The 27,135-nt window shown below is 48.2% G+C and overlaps 1 protein-coding gene and 1 long non-coding RNA gene across 3 annotated transcripts in view; one reads left to right on the top strand and one right to left on the bottom strand.

Moving 5' to 3' along the window:
• Positions 1-14,409, bottom strand: part of SEL1L3 (SEL1L family member 3) — a 104,082-nt gene extending 89,673 nt beyond the window's left edge. The window contains 2 exon segments of the mRNA XM_019453565.2: positions 2-463; positions 14,069-14,409. Of these exon segments, the coding sequence (XP_019309110.2) occupies positions 2-463; positions 14,069-14,233 (627 nt within the window). The 5' untranslated portion in view covers positions 14,234-14,409.
• On the top strand, positions 13,119-23,910 carry LOC109269581 (uncharacterized). 2 transcript variants are annotated; one of them, XR_002081150.2, is made up of 4 exons: positions 13,119-13,555; positions 15,810-15,867; positions 22,181-22,694; positions 23,391-23,910. It is a non-coding gene; the product is annotated as an uncharacterized LOC109269581 (long non-coding RNA). The 2 variants fall into 2 exon arrangements; XR_002081152.2 differs by lacking the exon at positions 15,810-15,867.
• The last annotated feature ends 3,225 nt before the right edge of the window (positions 23,911-27,135 follow it).

Genomic DNA, 27,135 nt, shown 5'->3' with positions numbered 1-27,135 from the left:
GGACCGTCTTCAGCAGAGTATAATTCTTAGCTACGGCATGTAGCAAATTGTCCTCCCATTTAACATTCAAGTCTCCACCACTGTATCTGTGAGTAATCCAGGCGCGTAGTATCACCGCGGATACCGAAATGGAGTGTCTGATGAAATAATCATCTCTGTAAACCATGATGCTCGGAAATCTCACGTGCACTATTTGTGTCCTGCTGGTGTGAAGATGCTTTTCATTTTTCCACCTCTTTTTGTACACAGGGATGCTACTTCTGAACTCGGACGAGACAACTGCTTCCAGATTGACAACACACGGCTGAGAGCATAAATACTCAACCGAGACTTCAGAAACATTGCGGACGTTCCCTTCAACGACGGTGAAATAAATAAAGTCTTTGTAAGCCGTGCTCTGTTCCGCTTTGGGTGTTACCGACGTCGTCAGGGACGTCTGCCTGCCCAAAGACGGCACAACATTCTGAAAAGGAAAAAAAAAAAGAGGAAGAAGAAGAAAGAAATACAGGGAGTTAAAAAATCATCATATTAACAGATATGTGAATCATTTTCCTGGGATACAAAAATACCCGTCTACATAAAGCAGAGAACGTGGGACACGAAAGATGGCAAAACCACTACCGAACAATTAGAGAAAAATGCACACACACACACACACACACACGCACACGAATGAAGATTAGGCCACATTCAACTCTCTCCCCAGACTCAGTAGCATCTGCTGATCAAAATGGGGCTTTCAAAGCTCCGTGGCAATCATTCCAGAGTTGGTTTCCAAACGGAGGAGCTAGTTCGCAACAAATCCAGGAGCTGCGAACCTGCCTTGGTGTGAAAGAAAGGGACGAGCCAGCTTCAGACATTTCCAAACTATTGTCCTGACTTCAAATGGTGATCAGACACAGCCAAATCAAAGGGCGGGAGAAGAGTTCAAAGTGCACCCGAGAGGGAGCATGATGGGGATGCCAACCTGGCCTCTTTTTCTCCCGTGAAGTTCTGAGCCAGGACAAGCACGCATGACGGATGGACCAGCAGGAGGTTCCGGCTGCTCCAAATCACACGCAGCCAGCCTTGGACCACAGACTGTGTTGTCTGATTCTTTCACCACGGATGGTGCTCCAGGTGCCAAGAAGGATTTTAGCCGTGTGTGTATTTACCTAGTTCTTTAAACGACGAAGACCTCTTAAAATGGACCTTCCTTGCAGAAGAAATCTTGGAAGTTGGTCATGAGATCAAGGCAATGTTTCGAGCATAAGGCGCTGATGTATGGGTGCTAAGAGCTCTTCCAAATATAACTTTTGTGATTCAGGCATCCAAAACACAATAGCAAAAAGGTTACTTTGGACCGCCTCACACCCATTCGTATGGCCGTTATCCAAAAACAAACACAAAACAAAACTAACAAGCACTGGAGAGGACGTTCGGAAACTGGAATCCTCGTACATGGCTGGCGGGAAGGTAAAACGCCGCAGCCACTGAGGAAGACAGTGTAGCAGTTCCTCAAAAAAACAAAACCTAGAATTACCACGTGACCCAGCAATTCCGCTTCTGGCTATACACCTCCAACAGGGACTCGAGGGGCGGCTGGGTGGCTCAGCCGGTTGAGTGTCCGACTTCAGCCCAGGTCATGATCTCACACTCCGTGGGTTCGAGCCCCGCGTCGGGCTCTGTGCTGACAGCTCAGAGCCTGGAGCCCGTTTCAGATTCTATGTCTTCCCCCCTCTCTGCCCCTCCCCTGCTCATGCTGGGTCTCTCTCCGTCTCGAAAATAAATAAAAACATTTAAAAATTTTTTAAAAAAAGGAAAAGAAAACAGGGACTCGAAGAGACACACTCACAGACACACACCCATGTTCACAGCAGCATTATTCACAACAGCCAAGAGGTAGAATTGACCTCGATGAATAAATGGATAAACAAAATGTGATCTACTACACACCCAATGGAATATGATCCCGCTTGAGAAAGGAAGTCTGACGCATGCTACAATATGGATGAACGTTGAGGACATTATGCGAAGTGAAATAAGCCAGTCACAAGGAATAAATACCGCATGATTCTACTTAGAGGAGATGCCTGCAGCGGTCAGATTCGTAGAGACGGAAAGGAGGGTGGTGGTTGCCAGGGGTTGCGGGGAGAAGATCACGGGGCGTGAGTGTCTAAAGGGCACGGAGTTGCCGTTTTACAAGATGAAAAGGGTCCCAGAGATGGATTTGGTGATGGTTGCACAATAGTGTGAATATACTTAATGTTCCTGAACGAGACACTTGAAAGTGGTTACGATGGTAAATTTTGTGCTGTGAATATTTTTACAAGTTTAAAGAGGAAGGTCACCGTGGTCTTTTCCAAAGAAGGAAGAAATAAGGACTCTTTTTTCAATTCTGGCTGAAGGGTGTAGGAGACGCAGAGGGGGCTAAGACATAAATGTGGGTATCAGGAAATCGTGTTTATAAATAGTGACACAAGGCAGAACGTGTCAGTGCTCTAGTCGGACTATAAGCAAGTCCTAAAGGAATACAATCCCAGGGGAGGGTCATTCTTCCTGGGGGTTCTAGAACAGCCTTTATGGAAACAATGGTATTTCCGTTGGGCTTTGAGGGATGAAGAGAAGTTCTTTAGGAAGAAAGGCAAAGGGGAAAACGCTGCAAGTGGTGTGAACAGCATCAGCAGGGGCAAGAAGGCAGGGAAACACCGACGTACGTACGTGGGGACCACATACAGGGCAGATTGCTTTGACCAGAGAACAGGAGGGGAACGACACAAAAGGACACAGGGATGTGAGGTTGAAAAACGAAAGGCAGGGTTCTGGCTCTCAAGGAAGGACACTGAATCCCAGTCCAAGGCATGTGGAATCTCATTCTACTAACAGTGAAGAATCAACGAAAATTTCCGTAAAAGGGAACTGCGTTTCTATTTTAAAAGCACTGACAGTCAATTAGAAACAAAGCTAACAATCAAGAAAAATGAGCGAAATGACATAGTTCATCAATTAGTGAATTCCCACGGATAGTAAAGGAAAGGCACATGGAAATGACACTGAAGATACCAGTTTGAACTTACTAGGTTCACAGAGATCAAAAAAGTCCGATAACACACTGTACCGGCCAGATGGGCCTCTTATGTATTGCTGATAAGAGTGATCTCTGTGGATGGTGGTCAGGCAATAGCCATCGAAAGTATAAAAAACCCTCCGGTCCAACAATTCCCCCTCTAGGATTTTATCCTACACATACTCTCATATTTGTGCAAAATGATGTACGTACATGTTTTCACTGCAGCACTGTTTGTAATAGCAAAAGGTGGAAAACTAAATGTCCATCAAGAGACTGCTGGTCCGGGTGCATGGGTGGCTCAGTCGGTTAAACTTCTGACTTTGGCTCAGGTCATGATCTCACGGTCTGTGGGTTCAAGCCCCATGTCAGGCTCTGTGCTGACAGCTCAGAGCCTGGAGCCTGCTTCGGATTCTGTGTGTGTGTGTGTGTGTGTGTGTGTGTGTGTGTGTCTGCCCCTGCCCTGCTCTCTCTCTCTCTCTCAAGTAAATAAACATTAAAAAATTTTAAAAAATAAATAAATAAAGGAACATATATACATATTTTCTTTAATACACATAGCACGGGTTGCTCACATGGAAAAGGATAAAGTGACCAGAAGACAGGGTAAGAGAGGGACATTGGCTGTATATGCATATTTATTATCTTTTGAATTCTGTATTACATGAATATTGCAAAACAAAACAGAGGAGGGCGGGGGGCGGGGGGGGGGGGAGCAACTGTCCTAAAGATGAAAATAAAAAACATAGTTTCTCCAAGTGGCAGAGTGAGAACAGGAGAATGGCCATTCCTTTTGATTAGTCATGGGAAAAGCGTGGGAAGAAATATGTAAAGAGGTGGGTACAGTCCAAACTGTCTGCCCCCGCAGTAAGGGGTTTAATTGTTTTATGTTCTCATTTATACTTCCAAATTACACGGGGGAGGGGGGGCGAACAAACATAAAAATAATCTTATAATTAGAAGTGGCGACTGTTAGAGTGGATGAGCCCTTGGCGAGGAATCAGCCCGCCCCATTTTCCCAACGAGGAAATGGGTCGCTGAGAGGCGATGCTCTCCGACATCACCCGGGCCGGTGGCTCAGCAGAGGCAAGCCCAGAAGCTTCCTCCCCCCACCCACCCCGTTTTCACTCTCTCTCCCCCCGTTCTTCACCCCACGGCGCACAACAGCGAGACTGAAGAGCTGCCGGGCTGAATTCGGCTTCCTTGTGAATGAGAGATACCCCCAGCATTTGTCCATAAGCAGTGGCTTGTCGGACGTGTGGAGGTCTGGCCTGCCGCTCCAGACGGGAATCCGGCCTCCAGCCCACAGCACAGGGTGGCTGAAGACCGAGGCCACAGGTGTAGATGGAAGCTGGACGGCACAGCAGCCAACGGTGGCTGGTGTCCCTCCTACCAAGTGCCCCCAACGCTGCCCTTGCTCAGTTCCCTGGGAAGAAGACATTGGCCCAGTTAGTGAGGCAACTGGACTAGAGTCCAACACATGCTACGGTATATTAAATATTACCTTGTGTTCTTTCTCAGAGAATGACTTTAAACCTCTTCCTCATTCCTCTTATGTAATTCCTTAAAGACTCACCCCAGCCCTCTTCACCCACTTCAATTGTTTTTTAAGTTTATTTATTTATTTTGAGAGAGAGCAAGAGAGAACACGTATGCCGGGGAGGGGCAGAGAGAGAGGGAGAGACTGAGACTCCCAAGCAGGCTCCTTGCTGTCAGTACAGAGCCCGACTCGGGGCTCGATCCCACAACCGTGAGATCGTGACCTGAGCTGAAATCACGAGTTGGACGCTCAACTCACTGAGCCACCCAGGCGCCCCTCCCACTTCAGTTATTTTTTAATCTTTTTTTAAATTGTTTTATTTTTTTTTAATTTTTTTTAATGTTTATTTATTTTTGAGACAGAGAGAGACAGAGCATGAACGGGGGAGGGTCAGAGAGAGAGGGAGACACAGAATCCGAAACAGGCTCCAGGCTCTGAGCTGTCAGCACAGAGCCCGACGCGGGGCTCGAACTCACGGACCGTGAGATCATGACCTGAGCCGAAGTCAGACGCTCAACCGACTGAGCCACCCAGGCACCCCTTAATTTGTTTTAAAGTTTATTTATTTTGAGACAGAGACAGACAGAGTGAGTGGGGGAGGGGCAGAGAGAGAGAAGGAGAGATTGAGAATCGCAAGGAGGCTCCTCCCTGTCAGCGCACAGCCCGACGCGGGGCTCAAACTCACGAACCATGAGATCATGACCTGAGCCGAAACCAAGAGTTGGACTCTCAACTGGCTGAGACGCCCAGACACCCCTAACCATGCATTTAGTACGGACGCTAGGAACTCCAGTGAATCTTTCTGGTCAACCAAATTCTGGAGGGAAGGCTATTCGACTTCACCAGATTTCATTGCAAAGTGCAGTTGGTAACAGTGTCCATTTTCTTACACCTCAGGGCTAAACACGCACAGTCCCCTGTCCCAAGTGAATAAGCACGGCACATGGAAACCGGTTTCAGTTTTGCTCGATGACCCGCGACCTTCCGCACATCGGGCTCATCACTGCGGAGATCGGTGGTGACAGATGAAAATGAAGAAGGCGTAGGACACCTGACAGCATACTCTCTCCGGGCCCTTCCCTCGAAATTCTGTTTTCAAAGGAAATCTCTACCTAGGCATATGAAGATTATTTTATTTTCACATACTTCCAAGTCTCAAGTGCAGCAGAACTAAGTCCAAGGTTTATGGGTCCTAGACTCATGCTAAGCTGATGCAGTAGCCACAAGTCACATGAGGCACTGGTCACGTGGCTGGTCCAAAGGGAGTTGTGCTGTAAGTGTAAAACATACACTGGGTTTCAAAGACGATTTTTTTAAAAAAGGCAAAATACCTCATTAATATTTCTTATACCGGTTATATGTACAAATGGTTGTACGGAGATGCAGTAAGCTAAATCGAACACGTGACTAAAATTTACTTTGCCTCTTTCCGTTTGCTTTTTATTTTTATTTATTTAAAAAAATTTTTTTTAATTTTTTTTTTAAACGTTTGTTTATTTCTGAGACAGAGAGAGACAGAGCATGAACGGGGGAGGGGCAGAGAGAGAGAGAGGGAGACACAGAATCAGAAGCAGGCTCCGGGCTCTGAGCCACCAGCCCAGAGCCCGACGCGGGGCTCGAGCTCACGGACCACGAGATCCTGACCTGAGCCGAAGTCGGACGCTTAACCGACTGAGCCACCCAGGCGCCCCTCCGTTTGCTTTTTAAACGTGGCTTTTAGAAAATCTGAAATTACCTATGTGACTAGCATCTGTGGCTTACGTCGTATTTCTCCTGGATGATGCGCTTCCAGATTTGAAGCGAGCACAGGCTTTTCCTCTAAAAAAAGGGCGCGATGGTAAGTATTTTCGGTTTTGTAGGCCACTTGGTGTCCGTGAAAACTACTCGGCTCTGCCGAAAGCAGCCACAGACAACTAACTCACAAGCGAACGAGCACGGCTGTGGTCCAGCACAACTGTGTTTACCAAAACAGGCGGCTGGCTGGCGGGCCCGTGGGGCACAGTCTGCCGACTCCTGTTCTAAGATTATCCAGCTTTTATTCTAGATTTAGAATTCAGGAAAACACAAGATGACAGAAAATATGCACTTTGAAGGAACGATCATACCGAAGAAATGAGATTGGGCAATTAGATACAATTTCATATACGTGTGGTTGATGGCGCTTGATTTGTTATTTTGCTAAGGTTCCCTGGCGGCGGTGTTGACATCTTCCTATTGTTTCAGTAACATCTACGTGGGATAAGAAGTTCGACCGAGGCTAAAAATTTCAGGACTGGAAAATTTCACGGGCTGACAAAGACGATTGGAGAAGTGGGAGAAGCGTTAGTAGGAGAGAAGAACAATTTCAGGGATGGACAATTGTTTTCTTCATAGGATGGGGGAGTGCTGGCCCCAAAGGGGACCTTGACATCACCGTGTGTGGCTTTAGGGGCAAGGTCTGAATCCCGCCAGAAGGAACTACAGTCTTCAGTCCTTTGGACACCCATGCAACGTAGGAAGCTGGCATCTTGTGGGCTGGAGGAGACCCAGTGGGCAGCTGCTACGCCGTGAGTTGTGGCTACCTCTGTTATGTACAAAACCAACACCGATTAGCAACACATCACACTCTAAATATTGATTAAGCTGAAGCTGATTTCCTGGCTCAAGTCATGTGTGTGCTTATGAGCTGTTTCCTGCCAGGAAAATAAGGCAATTAACTTGAAGAGTTTCAGCTACAGGCATGACACGTGTCCAACCTTCATAGGTATTTTCACATGCCAGCTTGCATTAGCGGAAGTGAAAAATTACCCCCAACGTTCCTTTGTTTAGAAATTATGAGGTCAGAGTCCATGTCTTACTCATTGTTATGTCTCTGGCTTCTGAAATACAGGTAGGCAGGCACACAGTAGGATTTTGGTTAAGTGCTTCCTGCTGAACTAAAGTCTGGGGCGTGAACGTTTCTGCCAGGACCCGCTGTGGTCTGTCCTGGGTCACTGCTCCTGGGGGGGGGCACCTGTATATTAACCGGAGGACTCCATCCAATCTTGAGTTCCTGCCTCCCATTTTTGCGATGGGGAGCTGTCTCCACTTCTCCGTTTCCATCCAGCCTCGCTAATCTCCTTGTAAAGAACCCTCACCCTTTGGCATCCCACCAGGCCCCTGGGGGTCAGGGCTGACATGAGGGACTGTGAGGTCAGGGAAGGTGGCACTCTGGCACCTACCTTACCCATTTAGGGTGGACTTCTCTCAGCTATCAAGTCCCTCCAGACCTTTCAGACAACCTCCCTACATTCTAGAACTTTCCATGTCTCCACACCAAAAATACAAATTAAATTTTTAACGTTTCCTATCCTTCTACCCTCTGTTGGACTCCTGCTCATCTGGCAAGTTCATCCATGTTAATGTGATAATGAAAACAGTGCTGCAGTAAAGTCACATACCTACATTTCTATGCCAGCCTGGTGAAGATAATGCCTTAAAAGCAAAGCCTAAACGCACTGTGTCTATAAGCAAGATTTTGGGAGTGACGGGGCATTTCTGTGCCCCTTAAATTATGCCATTTAGGCAGTCACGGAGATGTTCCACCTCGGAAGCTACTGATTTGTTCTGCACACAATGGAGCTGGGCTCTGAAAGATGCCTGAGCCCTCAAACATCTGTTTACACCAGAAGTAAGCCTTAATCAAAGTCAAATTTGACAATGTCACACCCACTCACAAAACAGATTCCCTTGTGTTTGTGTAATTGAGTATGTATTGTACATTTTTTCTAAAGAAAGAAATGGGTCAGTTAATGTTGTGTTCATGATGAGAGACCCCAAATTGGAGACCAAAATGCATTCGATTCAGCCTGGGAATTGCAAAACAGATGAATTTATGTATCTTCTGGATGGGAAAAAAAAAATCTATCAATTCTGCCTAAACTTCTTTTAGGATGGCTGCATCTGATGCCTTTAAACAAAATCAATAAGAAGAAATTCTATTCAAATAATCTTGCCGGTTCTAAAAAGCTGAGAAAACTTGGCTCTTTTCTCCATATGGTCCACTTGTCATTTAAGGAAGGGACAGAGAGACTGCAAAATCTTCAATCATTCATGTCTTGTTATGGGAAGTTTATTTACACTAACACGTGTACGTGGGTTCATGTGATATACAAACAATAACTGAGTGTGTGTTTTTCTCATTCCTGCCCATCCCATCCCATCAGTCACCTAAGGAAACCTTGGCTAATGAGTGTGCTTTCCCTCCAAACTGGCCAGATCAAACTTTCCATGAGTCAAGAGGTAACTGTATTGCCTTAAAACGCCTACTTTTCCAATTTCTGCTGACCAGAAAGAAGCAAAAGTCCTGTTTATGTCAACAAAGCATGCAATTAAACCGAATGGGCAGTGATGTCAATATGGACCCCAAAATCGAGATGTGCCTTGGGAAATACTTCCCAGTTTACTAATATGCCTTCCCCAAACTGAGAGCTGGCTAGAGAAACCACCACAACAATGATCAATGCTTCTAGTTGTCTGCTCCCCCCCTCCTCTTTAATACTATTTGATACGCTATTTCTTTTTAACTTAAATCATACGATGGTAACCAAGGTTGAGTTTGGTTCGATTTCATGGAGTACCTACTCTGTGCGGGCATCGGGACAGGTGCGGAAAGTCCCTTTTCTCTCTCACTTCTAACCTCATCCTTCACAGAACGTCTCCCTTCAAAGCCAATCTTCACAAGGGCTTTGGGAGGGACACAGCATTCCAGTTTTACAGCTGAGAAAATAGCATGGGTTCAGAGACGGTAAGTAACTTGCCCGAGGCCAACCAACCACTAAAAACCAGAACCAAAATTCAAATTCCCATCTGACTCCAAAGTCTGCGATAGTGTCCTTCTTGCCTTCCAGTTAACACCCCAAAGGAGAGGCCCTCAACTCACCAACTCACCTCTCCACCTGTCCCACTTTCTGGCTACAGGTGGAGGAAAAGTTGGGACTTTGCTCACTCTCATCCTGAAGGCGGGGTGGGGATGTGTGTGGGCGAAAATCCCCCCGTGTCACTACGGCTTGGTTGTGGGGAGGGTAGGTATTGTCTTACCCACAAACATACACCTTGAACCGGGCCAGCTCCCCAGCTAGGGTAAGCCCTTCTTTGGATGAGGATGTCGGCCAATCTCTCCAACAATTCCTCACATGCTGCACAGCCCTCCTGCCCCTTGACTCCTTTCTCAGGGGAATAGGATGAGTGGGGTAACAGGAATTCACTTGAGACTATTTATGGTCTACTTGAGTCTATCCATCCTCTCTGAATTGCCTGGATTCTTTAAGCCTTCTCGTCTACCTTTCCTCCAGCTGCCTCCATCAGCCAATTCATGGCTCCCACACTATTGTCAACAGGAATAGAAGGTATAGAAAGAAAGAGGCAAACACCATGGCTTGGGAGATTTTCAGAGCTCTGGTCAGGATGAATGTGGACCCTACTGGCTGACGCGAAGTTTGAAGGTGATCTCTGTATTTCATATATTCATTTTCACTCTTGGGCAAGCGAGATAATTGAGAATTCTCTATACCTTGTTTTGATCTTCTCAAGTCCTGTGTTCCAGAGTAAGGAGTTAATGAATACTTCTAGAGGGATAACCAATGGTCTGTGGCCACTGATGGAGAGTTCTGTCGCAGCCACCGTCTGCTAACGATCCCCACGTACATCCGTGCCACTAATGCCCTCTTATTTCTTTGTCCTCTGACTGTCTAACAAGTGCAAATGTCCACTCTGAATATTTCGGCTCTACAGCTGACATCAACGTTCGCCATTGTGAGATCTGTTTTTCCCATTTAAGAAAAAATTATACATTCGAGACCAGAGTTCAGAATGGACAGAAATGCCTTCTACAAGTGCCACTGATATCGATGGGGCTGGGGCAGCCTCAGCTGGTCTAGCCAGGTCTGGAGGAGGGTAAGAGTTAATGATGTAAGAGACTGGCAAGGGGGTCTGTTGGCAAGTTCTACATGGGCCACACCGCTCAGCACCAGTGACCTCAGCGGAAGCGATTCCGTCACCTTTTACTTTCGAGGCCCTCACCTTCTCTGAGGGGGCTCTCTGCATCTTGACCTTTGGTGACCTTAGAATTTTCTGGCAGCTGCTGGAACCAGGGATCATCTTTTCCAAAATCTGCTTGGCATCGTTCCGTGACTTATCTTTCAGGCCTCGTCACAATTATTCATGCTTTGGCAGCATCCTGGCTACAGCCACAGTACTGTTCTTGGGCTGTGACTGAAGGTTACGCTGTCCCCGCCAATGGGGAAGAAAGGCGCCCGCTGCCTCGGGACCCCGGCTCCTGGAAGCCCGCACCCACGAGGGCAGGGGCTTAAAGGCATCTGTTCAGAAAAGCACTCTCAACCTCCAGGCCTTGCGAACGAGCGAACTGGCGGGGATAACACCAAGTGGGAATCGGCTCCCAAATCACGGACGACTTGGCTTTGGAATGCATTCCAAGGCACACTCGCTCTACACCTGGACACGCATCCACACAGACTCGAGCGCTAACCCCCACCAGCTGCCTCTGGACTACAGAAGGACCCTATCTTTAACCTCTCCATCACAGATGGCAAATATTTTCTGGTTTCACCTATTTTTTTTTTTTTTTCTTTTTAACATCCTGCTTCTATTCTGTGGCCTGTGCTTCCTGCTTTGTATATTTTAGGCTACTTTAGACATGACCTCACATCCTGACCAATTGCACAGTGGCTGCTAATTGTAAGAGCTTTGCTAACGGCCCATGCATGCATCTATGCATGAGAGGAATGGGTTCCAAGCAGTGAGATCCAGAAAAGCAGTAAGTTAGCGTGGCTAACTAAGAACTGGGGCTCTGGAAGTAGATGGACTTGGGTTGCGATCCTGGACTACCTGTGTGGCCGGGGGCAACTTACTTAACCTCTCTGAGTCTCAAGTCACTTCATCTGAATAAGGATCTTAACAGCTTCTACCTCACAAGGTTGTTGTTAAAATTAATACTGCATAATGGATATAAATGACTTGATATAACGCAAACTATTATTGCTACTCTTATTATTATTCACGTTTCCAAATTATGGGACAGCTTTCTCCCTCCAGTGTCTGCACATTCCTGAGATCCTGCCTCGTTATTCTGCCCCACTCGTACCCTCCACCTGCCGGCCTCGCCTCCCCCCGACCAATCTCTTCCTCTACAAAGCATTCCTTGACAAGCAGAACGGACACAATTACGCATTTTTTTCATCTGTTGTTTTCTGGCCCTCATGTGTTTTGTGCCAATGTTTGCGGCTTCCCCCACCTTGCACACTGAATTTCTCCAAGGTCAGGAAGCCTTACCTTTTAGCAGTGGCTCAGGTAGCTCGTACCTCTAGAACAGAATCCTAAGCAGACGGCTAGACCCTTAGAACAAACGGGGAAACCCATCTTCCAAATCACACTTTTGCTTTCCTGGCTTTGACAAAACCTTCTCATTTAGTTGCAAAATGGCTTGCTTGTTTATCCGAGTCTTTCCTGTACAGTAGCCTATCTGAGGCCCATCTGAAGGAAACACACACAGTCAGGAAGCACTGACATTTCCCTCCTCGTGATCGTTCCCAAATCCCATCCTTCTCTGTCTGCCAAGACACTCATCCACGCTCCAGTTAGTTCCCACATTACGGTATTTTCTATAATCTCTCTTCGGAGCCGCACCTCATGACTTCACTACCTCACCTTATGCTTCGGGTATCGTCTCTTTCCCCTCTCTGTGACCTGTTCTCCCAAAACCCCTCTGGGTCCAAACAGAACTTTTACACCCGCTCCGACATCTGCCTCTGTTCCCACAGACCACTAGGTCTTTAGGCTTTGTTCTTGTTCCTCTGAGTTCTCGGAACTGACAAGAACTGGTCTCTCCCGGCCAGGCCTTCGGATTTCCACGTGGAACTTTCCAGACCACCTGTACACAAATGTTTCACACACGACTCTACTATGTCATCATTTCTGCCTCTGTGGGTAACCAGTGCCTTGTGGACGGGGATCATCTGTTTAAACTGAAACCCTGTCATTTGTTTTGGCAGTTTTATTTATGAGCCTGTGTGCTGTAACCCTGTGGCATAAATATTAAATAATAATATCTCTCGGGTGCAAAAAAAAAAAAAACATTCAGGTTAACTGACAACTTCTCATGAAAATATCAAGTAAATCCAACCACAAAATTTGGTACTTTAAAATATGAGGCAAAGCATGGATTGCTCAACAGGTATTTTCTAAAGCAGAATTACAATTTGCATTTTTACACCCTCTTGCTTCAAGAAATGCAACAGCCAAGAAGTAAAGAGTGTTAAAAGAAACTTGGGCTAGGTGGCAATTTCTTTGGAATCCAATTCTAATGCCTGACAATGTCTCCCAAGCAGTTTTTAGCTTCTGTGAAGACAGACTCTGCATAACGGCAATACCACATAAATGAAAATAATTCTGGACAATGACATTGCTCAATTTTAAGCGTTCTGTGAATTTCCTATTACATCAGTTTCATGATTCAGCATTTTCTATTTCATTTATTTACAGTAATATATGGCGAGATAACCCAAGGTTTCTGCAGGATCCTGGAACATAAGGTAGGCTGGACAGGAAGGGTGTCACCTTCTGTAAATTTACTATTGTTTAGGAGAATTCAAAGCAGAAGAAAGCAAGCCATCAAAGGAACCGACGAGGACTATTTCCCCCACCTTGTTCTGAGGGTTTAAATTACCCTGGTATTTTAAATGAGCTGCTTTTGAAAAATAGGTTACTGCCATTTAGTTGATGACGGAAACAGAAGCCAAGAAGAGTGCAAATTGTAAACTGACGTGCATAAGCCAAACGTATTCTCTCAAATGACAACGTTCAAGACGCAGCTAAAGTCCCCACTCGGGCGGTAAGCGTGTTACAAAGAACTAGATCTCTTTCTGGCATCCGCAACTTGGCCGGAGTGACCACGGAGGAGTTGAAGAGCGCTGGCAACGCTAGGTTCCTCGCCGGTGCGTTGGCAGAAGACAGTCCGGGCCATGAGGCCCCGGTGGAAAGTAAAAGGAGGTTCGAGGCGGGTGGCGTTCGCCGCGAGAGAGAGGCGAAGTTAAGCATGGGAAGGAAAGGAGCTGCGAGACTGTGAGGAGAGCCCAGGACGGGGAGGGAGGGGGCTGGAGAGCCGCGCGCGGCGGGTGGGGAGGAAACGCGGCTGGCGAGGCTCCCGGGGGGAGTGGGGAACAGGAGGGGAGGGTCTCCAGGGGAACGTAACCCGGGTACGGAGCGCGTCTCGGAGGGAGAGGAACGGACACGAGCGAGAGCGCCGCGCCGCAAGTCCGGTCCACGCACCCCTCTCCGCGCCCCGCGTACCCATCCCAGGTGCCGGGCGCGCCCGGGGCGCAGCGGCGCGGAAGCGAGAAAACTAGCAGCGCCGTACCGCCCGGCGAGGAGGAGGTCCCCGGCCGCCCCCGCCCGCGTCCCCGGGGCCCCGCGCGGAGGGGAGGACCCGGGCAGGGTCCGGCGCTCACCAGGTAGCAGAACAGGAGCAGCGCGCAGGCAGCGCGGCCGCCGAGGCCCGGGGGGACGCCGCCACTCGGGGGGGCCATGGCTGCGGCCCGGGGACCGACCGCGGGCGGCGGGGGTTGTTGCTGCTGCCGCCGCGGCCACCCGAGCCCCGCGCCGCGCCGCTGCATGGCGAGGCCGCCCGGATCCGGGCCGGAACAGGTCACCTGGTGCAGGGACCGGCCCCCGCCCGAGGCGCCACCTTCCCGCCCGCCCCCGGCCGGGCCGGCCGCCGCGCGCGGGGCCACCTGCCGCCGCCGCCGCCGGACCCGCCGCCGCCACTGCCGCTCCCGCCGTCGCCGCCCCCGCAGCCCCAGCCGAGCGCCGGCTCCTCCCCGCCTCCCAGTGCCCGTCCCCTCCCTCCCCTCTGCCTCCGTGCCCAGCCCGCCTCCCGGCGGCTGCCTCCGACCCCAGCTTCCACCTCGCCCCGCGGCCGGGGACCCCGCAGGTGGGGACTGACCCCGGTCCCGCCCCCTGGCCGCCGCCCCCCCGCCCGGTTCCCTCGGTTCCCGGTCCGCCCCCCCCTTCCCCTTTCTTCGCTTTCCTCCCCCGCCCCCCTTCGGGCGCTCTTCCTGTCCGCGATCCCTCTCTCCCCTCCCTCCGTTCCCCTTTTTCCCTCTCTCCCATCTCCCCCTCGCACCTTTCTCTTCCTAACCCCCTCTTCCACTTTCTGCCTTCTCTCCCTGCCCTTCTCTCCCTTCCCTCCCTCCCCTTCTCGTTCTATACCCCGCTCCCGCGTCCTCCCGCTCCCACCCACTCCTTCTGCGGGTCCCGCAGCCCAGTTCCCGCCGGTGCAATGGGTTTTGTTTCCTTGCTTTTTTGGCGAGGGCGCCATTCCCGCTGGGCGCAGGGCGACTGTGCCCCCTGCAGTTGCGCCACGCAGCGGCGCAGCTTCTAGTCTTTTAAGGATGGATTTTGACCCCTGCCAACCTCCACCTGTCCACCTGCAGGGGTGGGGCCGCCTCCCTGCGGGCACATTTTTAACCCGGGTTGCGCCCCGCCCTGCCGGCTGGTTCCCGGCACGTTCTGGATGTTTCCCGAGGGTTTTGTGCGGTGCCGCCGCCGCCGCCGCCGCGCTCTTTGTTTTAATTGTCCAGAGTATCGGCGCCCAAAGCGGGTTTGCATTGGATTTGCAGCCCTGTGCCCCGGTTTCCACTTCGGACCGAGGAGAAAACGAATTAATTAGGTCAATGCGATTGTACTGAAGCCCTAAACGAAAGGGTGAGGCTCGTGAAGCGCACACTTTTTAGAATAAATCCAGGCACACCCTCGGCCGTGGGGCCCAGATTGGGACTGGCTGTTCGCGGATACGGGTCCTGCCGCCAAGCGCAGGGGCACGGCTGGCCCTCGAGTCTTCCAGCTTGCGGCCGCCCTGGTGCTCTGGAAAGCGCTGGGCTGTGTCCAGAGGTTCAGACAAGTGCTTGGGCAGGTAGCTGTAGCTCCGAAATAGTTAACCCACGTTCGAAAGTTCTCAGAAGCTTCCCTTTGGCACTGGTGGATTTGTGCGTATTGGAACTAACAATGAATGGGAGCCTGGAAGGACACGGCCCTTGCCCTCTGGAGATGCCACCACGGTAGGGCAAGTCGCGGCAGGCGTCAGGAGAGTCTGGCCATACAGATGGAGTGCCCAGGGTATGCCCTCGGCCGTCTCAGTACAGGCCTGGCCACCCTCAGCAACTGAGCTGAGTCATTCCTTTCTTTTTTTAGGTCACCTGAGGGCTGCGGCCCTGGGTCAGGTTCTTGGCTCCCAGTCACTCGTTCCAAGGTAATGCCTTCTGTCACTGGTTCTCAAACTTCAGCCTGCATGTGAATCCCGGGGAGGGCTTATTAAAACACACGTTGCTGGACAACCCCACTAGAATTTCAGATTCAGTTGGCCCTGGGTGAAGCTTGAGAAGCTGTATGCTGGTCCACAGACCCCATTTCCAGAACCATTGGCACGTAGATAAGGTCATTGTGCTCCTACCTCGTCCAGCAGGCACTACATTAAAACATCTGAGAGTGTCTTTGTTTGACAGCTGTCTCCAGCACCCCTGCCCCACTTCCAAAGACCCGCAGCACTGAAAATTCTCGTGTGATGTGGAAAATCGTTTATTCTATTGAGTGTCCAGGGGGGTTGAAAGATTTGGCAGCTTTGTCCCAGATTGTGTCCATATTATTTTGGGGGGCAGGTCAAAGTATAGACGAGACTCTTTTTTTTTTTTAATTTTTTTTAACGTTTTATTTATTTTTGGGACAGAGAGAGACAGAGCATGAATGGGGGAGGGGCAGAGAGAGAGGGAGACACAGAATCGGAAGCAGGCTCCAGGCTCCGAGCTGTCAGCCCAGAGCCCGACGAGGGGCTCGAACCCACGGACCGCGAGATCGTGACCCGAGCCGAAGTTGGACGCCTAACCGACTGAGCCACCCAGGCGCCCCTATACTCTTTAATGTGTATGGAAGGAAAACTGTTGGCCAGTTCCAGAAAATGGGGCTTCACGATATTTCTGGAATTTCCGCCTGTCTTCCTGGGCCTTTCTCTGGAGTTCTCTTCCACTTCATTGCACACAGACTCAGTTTGGCCTTCAGGGAACGAAATGGCTCCCTTAGGTTGTTTGTAATCAGGATTCATGGAATCCAAGTTTCAGAAGCCTTGTGAGTTTGAATTTACCTAACTGTAGTCGTTGTGGAGGCACCCCTTGGGGCACTGAGCTATTTTTAATGTGGTGCACCGAATCTCTTACTAGGCCTCTGTTGTGCCCCTACTGTGCGCCAGGCATCACTCAACACCCCAAAATCCAGAGGTAAGAAGGTGCCCTGTTCTGTGAGGAGCGTCAGGCAGGCAGAGAACTGACCTCAAGACAATTCGGTCCTCAAAAAGGGATGTTCAGGTTGCTCTGTGGCCCAGGGCAGGGGTGTGGCAGGATTGACTGATTAATGTTGTATTGAAGAGGGGAAAGAAAAACAGAAGGTCAGGATTTCTATTCACAGTGGACTGTGACATTTTGATCCAGAAGACGGAATCGGTCATTGCCCTTGCTCCTCTGTCCGGATCAGTAATTTGAAGGGTGTGGTCTGAGTGCAGAAGAAGACTGTTCGTTTTAAAATACCATTCTTTCCCACCGTTACAATTTATTGGTTCGAATTAAGTTTTAATGCTCCACTAACCTGGGAAGGTCCCTGGGGACTGTATCTGCTCTCACTCATCACTGCCTTAGGGTTATCTCATCCCCTCTGAGAGACAGTGAGAGAGCAATCCCACACCCCAACACAGAAAAAGACCGAGTCCAGCAGGAGGATGATAGCCTCTCTCTCTGCAAGGCTTATGAGGAGAAGCATCCAGAAGCCTGGACGGGTCAGGTCAGGGCTGCAGGAAAAAGGCATGACCTTCACTGAATATGCTTGCCTCTGTAAGCACGGAATGGCGTTCTAGGCCAGGAGTTCTTAGAATCTGAAATGGCATAACATCTGTAAAATCCCAGGGACCGATGCAGTTGGCTACCTATCCACTTGCCAAGTAAAAGTATTTAAAACAAACAAAAACCCCAATATACTATTTTTATCAACATTATTTCATCCAAAAGACGGTATTTTTACCGTCAAAAAATTAGGAAGGATCCAATATCACAATAAAAGACAGCTCTTTAAACGGAATATAATTTGTGAAAAATTCCAGACTTGTCATTGCTTTATTTTTTGCTACCTTCATGCTGTCACAGTCCACGCATGGGCACTTGGAAACCACATTTCTAGTACTGAGGATGTCTTGGGATCTGTCTTGAGGTGTGTCCCTGCAAAGACACCTGATCTCTGAGTTATAAGAGGGGGCAGGGAGGGCACTGCAGAGCAGTGAGAAAAGCGCCCTCCTACATAAACCTTTGGGCCCAGGCAAATGCCACCAGCTCTAGAGAGACATCCCTTGTGATCTCAGGTCAAAAATCAACCGGTGGTTTCTCTCTGTCCCCAGCGAACATTGCTTGTAACCCCGTGTGGCAACTGGCTAATCCTGCTTCGTATTCTGGTCGGTTTGTACACCTGTTCTCCTCAGCTCTGGGCATTGTCCCCTGGCCTTATACGTAGAAGCTTCTTAGGCATAGTCAGTCAATCAGATTGACTTCATCATCTTCTTTTTCATTTTTTTCTTTCTATCTGTCCTTTCCTTCTTGCCCCCTTATTACCTTCCTGCCTTCTTTTCCTTTTATATCCATTGTTATCTCCTCCAGCTCCTTCCTGTTAGTACACAATTTTCCCCGTGGGCAGGGTCCTCTGGAATTCTGTACCCTGCCACTTCCCATCCATTCTGCAACTTCAGATATGCGGAATAAAGATAAATGAACTGTGACATTTGCCTTTTACATCAAAATACAAGAGAAGAAAACAAAAATGGAAGAGAAGATTGCTGTCAGACCACACATTTCCCATCCCCATCGGAAAACCATGGTCTTTTTTCCTGCCAACAATGACCTTGGGGATCCAGTTAAATCCTGCCTGACGTTTTTAACATTCAGTACTTCCGTTTTTCTCACGGGGAGTGGGGGGGGGGGGGGGGATGAGAAAGCCTAGGCTTTACCTTCCCTAAATCTGTTCCTGTCTCGGTTCTTCCTTTTTTGAATCCTCCGTATGTACCAATTATTTCCTGTTTCTTCCTCTCTTAGAACATTCCACCAGGTGCCATTCTCATCCCCGGGTCCCCAGACCTCATCTTTTGAGCCTCAAGTCTCTCTGACTGCAGACTCCTTTTCCCTGGGCCACAGGGTCCTCGCTTTGAGAAGTTGAGTGAAGAGAGGATGGAAGCATTTGTGTAAGCTGGGAGTTTTTCCATGTATTTCTGTGGGGATGCGGAAGGTCTCAGAATCACCCAGTCTGTAAGCCTGGCGCACTCCGAAATGAGCTCTATTTCTGGGCCTGTCAGATGAAATGCTGTTGCTCCCGGTTATTTTTGGCTCTTTGCCCTTCTGAATAGGTGCATATTCAGCTCAATTCTCCCCCCGACCCTGAGCTGGGAAGAAGCAGGCAGCTTCCCTCAGCCAAGCCTCCTCTCGAGTCAGGAACATTTGCCCCCTTAAGCAGCAGCTATCTCAAGAGTCCTGGACTGCGCAGCGGCTGTTTATGCCGTGGCCAGGGGGGCAGCAGGGGAGTCCGCTCCCTGGCCCCCTCAGATGACTGATGGAGACCCTTGTGAGCCGAACAGCAGGTACAGCCAGGTATCCAAAGCCTCCTCGTTCATACATACAAAGGTCTGCAACCTGCCCCACTGGGCCTGGCTGCAAAAACTTCTCCTACCATCCTCAGGGCACCTGGGATGGCCAGGGGACATTTTCGGCTCAGTGAGCACAGAAATAGCTGTACACTGAGGGTCTGAGGAAGGAAGAACGCTGGGATGCAGAAGGTCAAGGGCATGTAGTTAGAAAACTATCTTCGGGTGAGCATGTTGAGAAGAACATGTGTGTGAAAAGGGTGGAGGGAGGTTGGGTGTGAGTGTGCAGATCCACGTGGGACGGAGAGCGAGGAAGGACAGCGACTGTGCACCTAGGGAGTGTCAGTGTAAATAATTGAAGAGAGAGAGTGAGTACACCTGAGACCTTGGGGAAAGCGGATTGTATCTACGAGTCCTGACAATATTTTATAACTGCATCCTGCAGTTGAAATCGCGATCCTTAGACAGGCATTAACATCGACTTAGGGCTTTTAGTCTATCCGGTAATAAACAATATCAAGTGAAATGAAATGTCAAGATGAGCTGTACTTGCATGGACACTTAGTAAGGTCCATATAAAATCAAGAAAAGCATAGAGAAGAGGAAGCTAGCCCAGGGTTCTCTTAACAGCTACTTATCTCTGCAGCCTTTGACTGAGAGACTTCTTTTGAAAGTTCTTACCACGTATCACTTTGACGCACTAATTCACTCAATCCTCATGACAGCAGCAGCAGCAGCAGCCTCGTTTTACAGACGAAGGAACTGAGTCGTTTGAAAGATCCCAGGTCCAGGGTCATCACCAGGTGGCAGAGCTGGTTTGGTCCGAGCAGCCGTGCTCAAGGACCGGAGCTTCCACGACTACACGAAACTTCTGTAGTGACAGCGGGTGGTGGAGGGGCAAGCAGGTGTCGTGAGGTATGTCCAGGGCTCGCACCTGGGTTTGAAACGTAGGTGTGTGTCCGGGCTTCATGGTGCCTGGGGACAGACACTGCCATGTCGGACACATCTGTCTGGGGCCATCCTGCCACTCCCCAGCTATGTTGCCTTTGCCGGGTCACGAATCCTTTTTTGAACCCCAGTCTCCAGCCTCTGCAAAACTGGGGATAAAGTCACCGATCTGGCCATCGATGTGGTGTTGTGGGGGCCAGTGAGGTAGCATGGGTGGGGGTGCATGGCAAATCGTCAAGCCCTAGACAAGAGTAAAGCACTTCTTGTGTATTTTTCAGACTCACCTACTTCCAAAAAAGGCTCACAAAGAAAGGTCCATCCCTTGTAAGTTTATGAAAAACAGAAAATAAATAAATAACCTGTCAAGGGGTTAAGGATGACCCCACCCATGAAGCACATCTCCATTATAACCCTGGCGCAGGGGAGGGTATTCCCCCAGTATTTACCCCCCGGGGGGTGGGGGGGAAGCCAGCTGCCGTGTGTCAACTCTCACCATCAGCAAGCCAGCCATGTGACGGGAGAGAGATGCTCAGACATTCCGACCCCCGTGTGGGCCAGACCTGCGAATGAGCAAATCATCCTGAAGGTTTATCCGTCGAGCCTTTACATGACTCGAACCCAGCCCCGCCCCGTTCAGCTGAAACAGCTTCAGAATCCCTAAGCCAGAATTGCCCGGCTGAGTCCTAGCAACTCACTGACCCATGAAAGGTAAAAATAAACTGTTCCGAGCCACTAAGTTTAGGGGTAGTTTGTTGACAACAGTAGGTAACTGAAACAGTGTCCTAGGCTAATATTATATTTTAACTCAACAGTGTAGTTCATTTTGAGCTCCCTGGCATTCGAAGCAACAAGGGGAGCAGGATGGATTATATGCACTTCTTATTATCTTGAGTATTAGGATTTACCTGAAGGGCTATTTCATCTGACTCGTCTCCTTGTGGTCCAATCAGAATGAAAATTAAACTATCTTCTTACATTAGAATCTCTCCGGTCTTGACCAAAATTACGGTTGTGCAAATTCTATAATCTGCCCTGCTAGAGCAAACCAAAGAATTACAGTTGTCACTGACAACAAAATGTTCCTTGCATCTGGCCCAAATCTTTCAGACGGTAGCTCAAGCCTATTTTCTCCTGTTTGGTGCTCAGTGTCTCTTCTGCCTCCTGCCTCATCCCCACCCCAAATTAAGTCACAAATGGGCTCAGTGTCTCTGGGGTCCTAAGCAGCCAAAATTAATGATTAAAATAGAAATGCTGAAAATAGTTGAAACTGAAGCAGATTGGATGATTTATTCAAACCTTCAGGAAAAATTACTATTCAGCCCAGAATTGGAAATTGGATTTGTGGTTCCTAAGAATGCAACACTTTCCTGGCGCTAGCCCCTGAAAGGGAAAGGAAACAAACACGTAACATACATCCGTGACCGTCTTTGTGTCCTTTAGACCCAGGCTCTGGGAGGTCAGGAACCGCATCCGTGTTCTGGGTAGTGCAATGTTTAATGCCTTATGGTGCTTATTAAAGCTTGTCTTCATTAAGTGACCTTCCAAGTCTACGATAATGAAACACATAAAGCTGAGTGTGAATCGGGGATTTCTGTTCTCTCCAGTGTGACCTTGGTGAACAGGCGTTACCTGCCTGTGGGTCCCATTCTGGGAAGGCTGGTTAGCACGTGGGGTATTTGAGGTCACCTCACTTACGTAGAACCTGAATGAGGCCCAGCCAACCCTGTGAAGGTAGTAAACCTTGTCCTTGTGTCCTTGACCTTGTTTTCTGTAGTCTTCCCCCACATTTGTCTTCACACCCCTAAGCAGGACTTCCGAGTCCTCGTAGCGAACCTCTGTGTGGACAGCCTGAAGGGTAGCAGAGAGGAGCACTCTCAAATCCCAGCTGAGTTCCTTATACCACATTTTCCTAAATACTTTCAAATCACCAAGACATTTCACATCCATATTTCAGGTCACTGTCTCAACAATTCCTGTGGAATCCTGGGGGATGACCCTGTTATGGGTTGAATTGTGTTCTCTAAAAGGATATGCTGGGAGTCCTAACCCCTGGTACCTGCGCATATGACCTTATTTGCAAATAGGGCCTTCGCAGATGTAATCAAGTGAAGCTGAGATCGTAGGGTGGGCCCTGATCCAATATGACCAGTGTCCTTACAAGAAGATGGAAATTTGCTCATAGACATGCACCGAGGGGTGACAATGTGAAGACACAGAAGGAAGAAGGCCATACGAAGACAGAAGCAGAGATTGGAGCCACGAGGCCACAAGCCAAGGAACGCCCGGGGCTACCAGAATGGGAAGAGACAAGGAAGCATCCTTGTCTAGCGGCTTCAGAGGGAGCGTGACTTTGCCTGTGCCTTGATTTTTGGACTTCTACCTTCTAGAACTGTGAAACAACAAACTTCTATTGCTTTGAGCCACCCAGTTTGGGGCACTTTGTTCGAGCAGCCTTCGAAAACTAATATGTAAGTGTTGTAATTTTCTTATATTTTTTAATGCAATGTTATTGGATTACCTTTTTAATCCAATGTTATTGGATACCTACTGTGTACCAGACTCTGTGCTGAGCTCTAGAACTCAGACCCAAAGCTACAGGTTGATACAAAACAAATCAAAGACCTGAGCCCTCTGATGAGTTTCTATGCTCATTCTATCGAGTCTCAGGCTCTCCCTCAGCATCCTTACGCCCAGACACCCCCACCCCCACGCCCATCCGTCACCACTGTCTGGTCTGTGCCCGTTCCCACAACTGGCTGAGACGTAGGCAGTGCTGGGCCTAGAAGCAGCTTGGGAGATCTGATCCAGCCCCGTGGCTTTCCAGGTGTACCATCTGAGGTTGAGAGGGGTCACCCTACCAGTCAAAAGGCAGCATTGAACTCCAACACGTCTTCTCACTCTCTGACTCTGGTTAATTCATGTTATGAATAAATTCAACAAACAACAAATGTTTGTCGAACGAACACTAAATTATTAATCCCTGATAACGAGAATATGTTCTACCTCCCAGAGGTATTTGAATGTGAAACAATGCCTTAACCCAGAGGAGTGCATTTCAGATCGCGGAGGGTGGGACTGAAGGTTGGGGCGGGCAAAGCAGGACAGGGGGACCCGGGGGGCAAGGGTAGGGTCTTTCACTGACCTCATATCTCATATCCTTAAAGCAACTTCGGTGTCTGCTCAGGACAGAATGGCGACCACGGAGAATTCTGGACGGGGCGGAGGAAGAGATTGCTCCCTTCTGTACTTTGAGCGGCAACAAAGGGCTATGACCGATGCCCTCTTGGATGCAGAAGGAGGCACTGGCCTCATTATATGCATACACCATGACTGCTGTCTTAAACTCCAATACTGCTGAACAATTCAGAAATAGATCCATTATAGGTCTGCTTTAGCCCCAGGGCTTTAACACGGGTCACTAGAAAATCCAAGATTGCACAGTAATTCAAACTCTTAAGAGGAAAAGGAAAAAAAAATTCTCTTCAGCACTCCCGCCTGCCCAGAGTCCCTCCCTCCAGCATCACAGGGAGCCCCTCTTCATTTCTGTAGTGCTTTAGAATAAATAGCTCTTATGTTGAACTTGAAATCTAAATTTTTCGCCAGCTATTAATTGATAAGAGAAGCTCGTTTTACCTCTCATGCTCTGTAGTAAGATTACGGTGTAAATAAACTGGGTCAGGTTTAGCCGGATGGAGGTGAACTGTTCTCTAATTCCCCTTAATCTCTGGTAAAGGAATAACTAGGATTTGAACGTCAACATTCAATAAGCAATTATGGCACTCCTTCAAACACGATCCAAATTAGTCTGCTGTTCCCTCAAATAGAATCCAAAGGACCTCCAAACCGTGCTCTTCGATTGCAACCTCCTTGTTTTGTTCTAACCGGTGAGAGGAGTCAGGATTGCAGGAGGGATTTGATTTGATTTATATTAATTTTTAGAGTATCAGGGATCTCTTGTTTTACTTGAAACAGATCAGGGAACGGGGTCAGTCAACAAGGGTTTTCTCGACTACTGATCACTGATGTCGACTACTGATCACTCAGCATTTCATGAGGCTGGCTTCTAGCTTTCACAGTGCATTAGAATCATTATCTAATTATTAATCTCACCCTAGAGCTCTGAGGAGCTTATGACACCCGTTGAAGTTAATGAAGGCTTTTACCTGTGGATCTGGCACTAAATCGCTGTGATTGACCGAGTGCCCACAATATGGTAGGCACTGATTGACAGAGGGGAAAAAGAATGAAACGGAAGGAAATTAAGAAGAGGAAGAAGGAGAAGGCGTCAGAGAGGAGGAGGGGCGAGAAACCAGAAGGAGATTGTAACTTCAAAACACCTCGTTAGGAAAATGGGGCAGTTAAGGAAGAACTCACCAAGTAATCTGCTTAAACTTTAATTAATTATTCATTTATATATATTTATGTGGCACACTTTCTCTAGGGAAACCAATGTGCTTTGCAAACATATTAAATAATTAACTCCCTCAAATCTGAGTGGAAAGGGAGCAAAATTACTCCAGAAAAGGACCGGCGGGGGTGATGAGTGATGGATGCGTCTGGCTTTGAAGAGGCGATCCTGTGTGATACCCACCAGAGACCGCATAACAAAAGACCTCTTCTGGGGGGTAACTATGGGTACTATGGTGATCCCTCCCCCCACCTTCCAGAAGAAGCAGCTTTTGCTTATACAGATAAATGATGCTACGGAGAGAGACAAACAGGAAGACACATAAATTGATATGATACAGAAATCCAGTATATTTTGAGGAAGGGTGCTATTAGAAGAAAGTCAAATGGAGTGCATCTTTTAATAAAATACTGCCTTTGAGACAAAAGTTAAAGTTAGGACATATTTCGAACCAAGAACATTGAACATGGCATTAAGTAAAATGAAATTGCAATGGCCAAATGATGAGCAGCAGCGGTTAGTAAGTTGTGTTTAAACAGATGTTGACTTCCTGAAATTACATCCTCAATGCATCGTTGACAGGACACTATTAAAAAAATAAAATACCTTTATTTTTTTTTTTAATTATTTTTTTTTAACGTTTATTTATTTTTCAGACAGAGAGAGACACAGCATGAACGGGGGAGGGGCAGAGAGAGAGGGAAACACAGAATCGGAAGCAGGCTCCAGGCTCTGAGCCATCAGCCCAGAGCCTGACGCAGGGCTCGAACCCGCGGACCGCGAGATCGTGACCTGAGCCGAAGTCGGACGCTTAACCGACTGAGCCACCCAGGCGCCCCTAAAAAAAAAAAAAAAAAAAAAAAAAAAAAATACCTTTAGCACAAGTGGTTTCAACATTTCTCTGGAAAGTAGAAATGTATCTGCCAGAACAGTGGAGGGCAAAAACAAACAAAAAACTTAGGAAATTAAAAAAACACAAACTAAAAAACAAGAAGTGAAAGCAGCAGCTGTTCGGAGGCAGTGAGCATGGCCAAGGGGTGAGCGGGGCAACCATACAGGCATCAGAAGATTCGTGCCTTCTTGGGTCCAGCACTCTTGGGCAGTTGCAGGAACAGCCTTATGTTCACTGCATCTCAAAACTAGTAAACTGGAATGCACCCACGCAGGAGGACAGACGTGGTCCTTGGAGAGGTCATGGTCATTAAAACTGCAACATGCATTTGTTTGTGTACATATGGCCGGAGGGCTCGGCACCTGGCAGCTAAGGCTGAGACTTGGCCAAGTGACCTGTGGGAAGTTTCAGTGTGGGAAAGAGACCAGTGATTAACAAGACCGGCCTCCTTACCTTTTTAAAATGAAAGATCCGCCTTACCCCAAGACCACTGGCAAGAAATTAAAATAAAAAAGAGGAAGGGTGGTGAGTCCAAGGGAAGAAACTTTTTTTTTTTTTAATTTTATTTTTAAAATGTATTTAACTTCAAGTTAGTTAACATACACTGTAGTATTGGTTTCAGGAGTAGAACCCAGTGGCTCATCACTTACATACAACACCCAGTGCTCATTCCAACAGGGCCCTCCTCAATGCCCATCACCTACCTTTTCCCTCCTGTGACCACCCCCAGCCCTCCTCCATCAACCCTCAGTGTGTTCTCTGTATTTAAGAGTCTCTTATGGTTTGCCTGCCTCTCTGTTTTTATCTTATGTTCCCTTCCTTATAAGGGAAGAAACTTTTTTAAAAGCAAACAAGACCAGTCTATTGATTCCAAACTCCACCTGGAGCCCTGATGGCTTTCAATTTTTATTTTATTTTACCTTCTTTTTAAAGAGAGTTTATCTTCCTTCCTTCCCTTCCGTCCTTCTTTCTTTCTTTTTTTTTTAAGTTTATTTATTTTTATTTTGAGAGAGAGAGAGAGAGAGAGAAAGAGAGAATGTGAGCAGGGCAGGGGCAAAGAGAGGGAGAGAGCGAGAACCCCAAGCAGGCTCTGTGACCGCACAAAGCCTGACACGGGGCTTGAACTCACAGACTGTGAGATTATGACCTGAGCTAAATTCAAGAGTCAGATGCTTAACCAACTGAGCCACCCAGGCTCCCCTCTTTCTTCCTTCTTTCCTTCTTTCCTTCCTTTCTAACTTCATCCTTCCTTCCTTCCCTCCCTCCCTCCCTCCTTCCCTCCCTCCCTCATTTGTTCTTTCTTTCTCTTTCTCTTTTTCTTTCTTTCTTTCTTTCTTTCTTTCTTTCTTTTCTTTCATTCTCTCTTTTCCTTCCTTCCTTCCTTCCTTCCTTCCTTCCTTCCTTCCTTCCTTTCTTCCTTCCTTCCCTTCTTCCTTCCTTCAAAGCAACTTGGTGTATGGGATAGAAGTGATTCTCCACCAATTTCCAAATAAGGGCCTCTGAGCCAGTCCCTTGACAGCCTGAGCCTAAATGGGCTCTATCCATTGAAAATGATGACAGCCACTCTCAGGATTGTCCTCAGGATCAAATGAAATGGCGGCAGGGGAAG

This window comes from Panthera pardus, unplaced genomic scaffold, assembly GCF_024362965.1.
Source record: "Panthera pardus isolate Hobbes unplaced genomic scaffold, ASM2436296v1 HiC_scaffold_13, whole genome shotgun sequence".
Classification (NCBI taxonomy): Eukaryota; Metazoa; Chordata; class Mammalia; order Carnivora; family Felidae; genus Panthera; species Panthera pardus.
The sequence above is the reverse complement of the archived record's forward strand: the minus strand, read 5'-3'. Positions and strand labels throughout refer to the sequence as shown.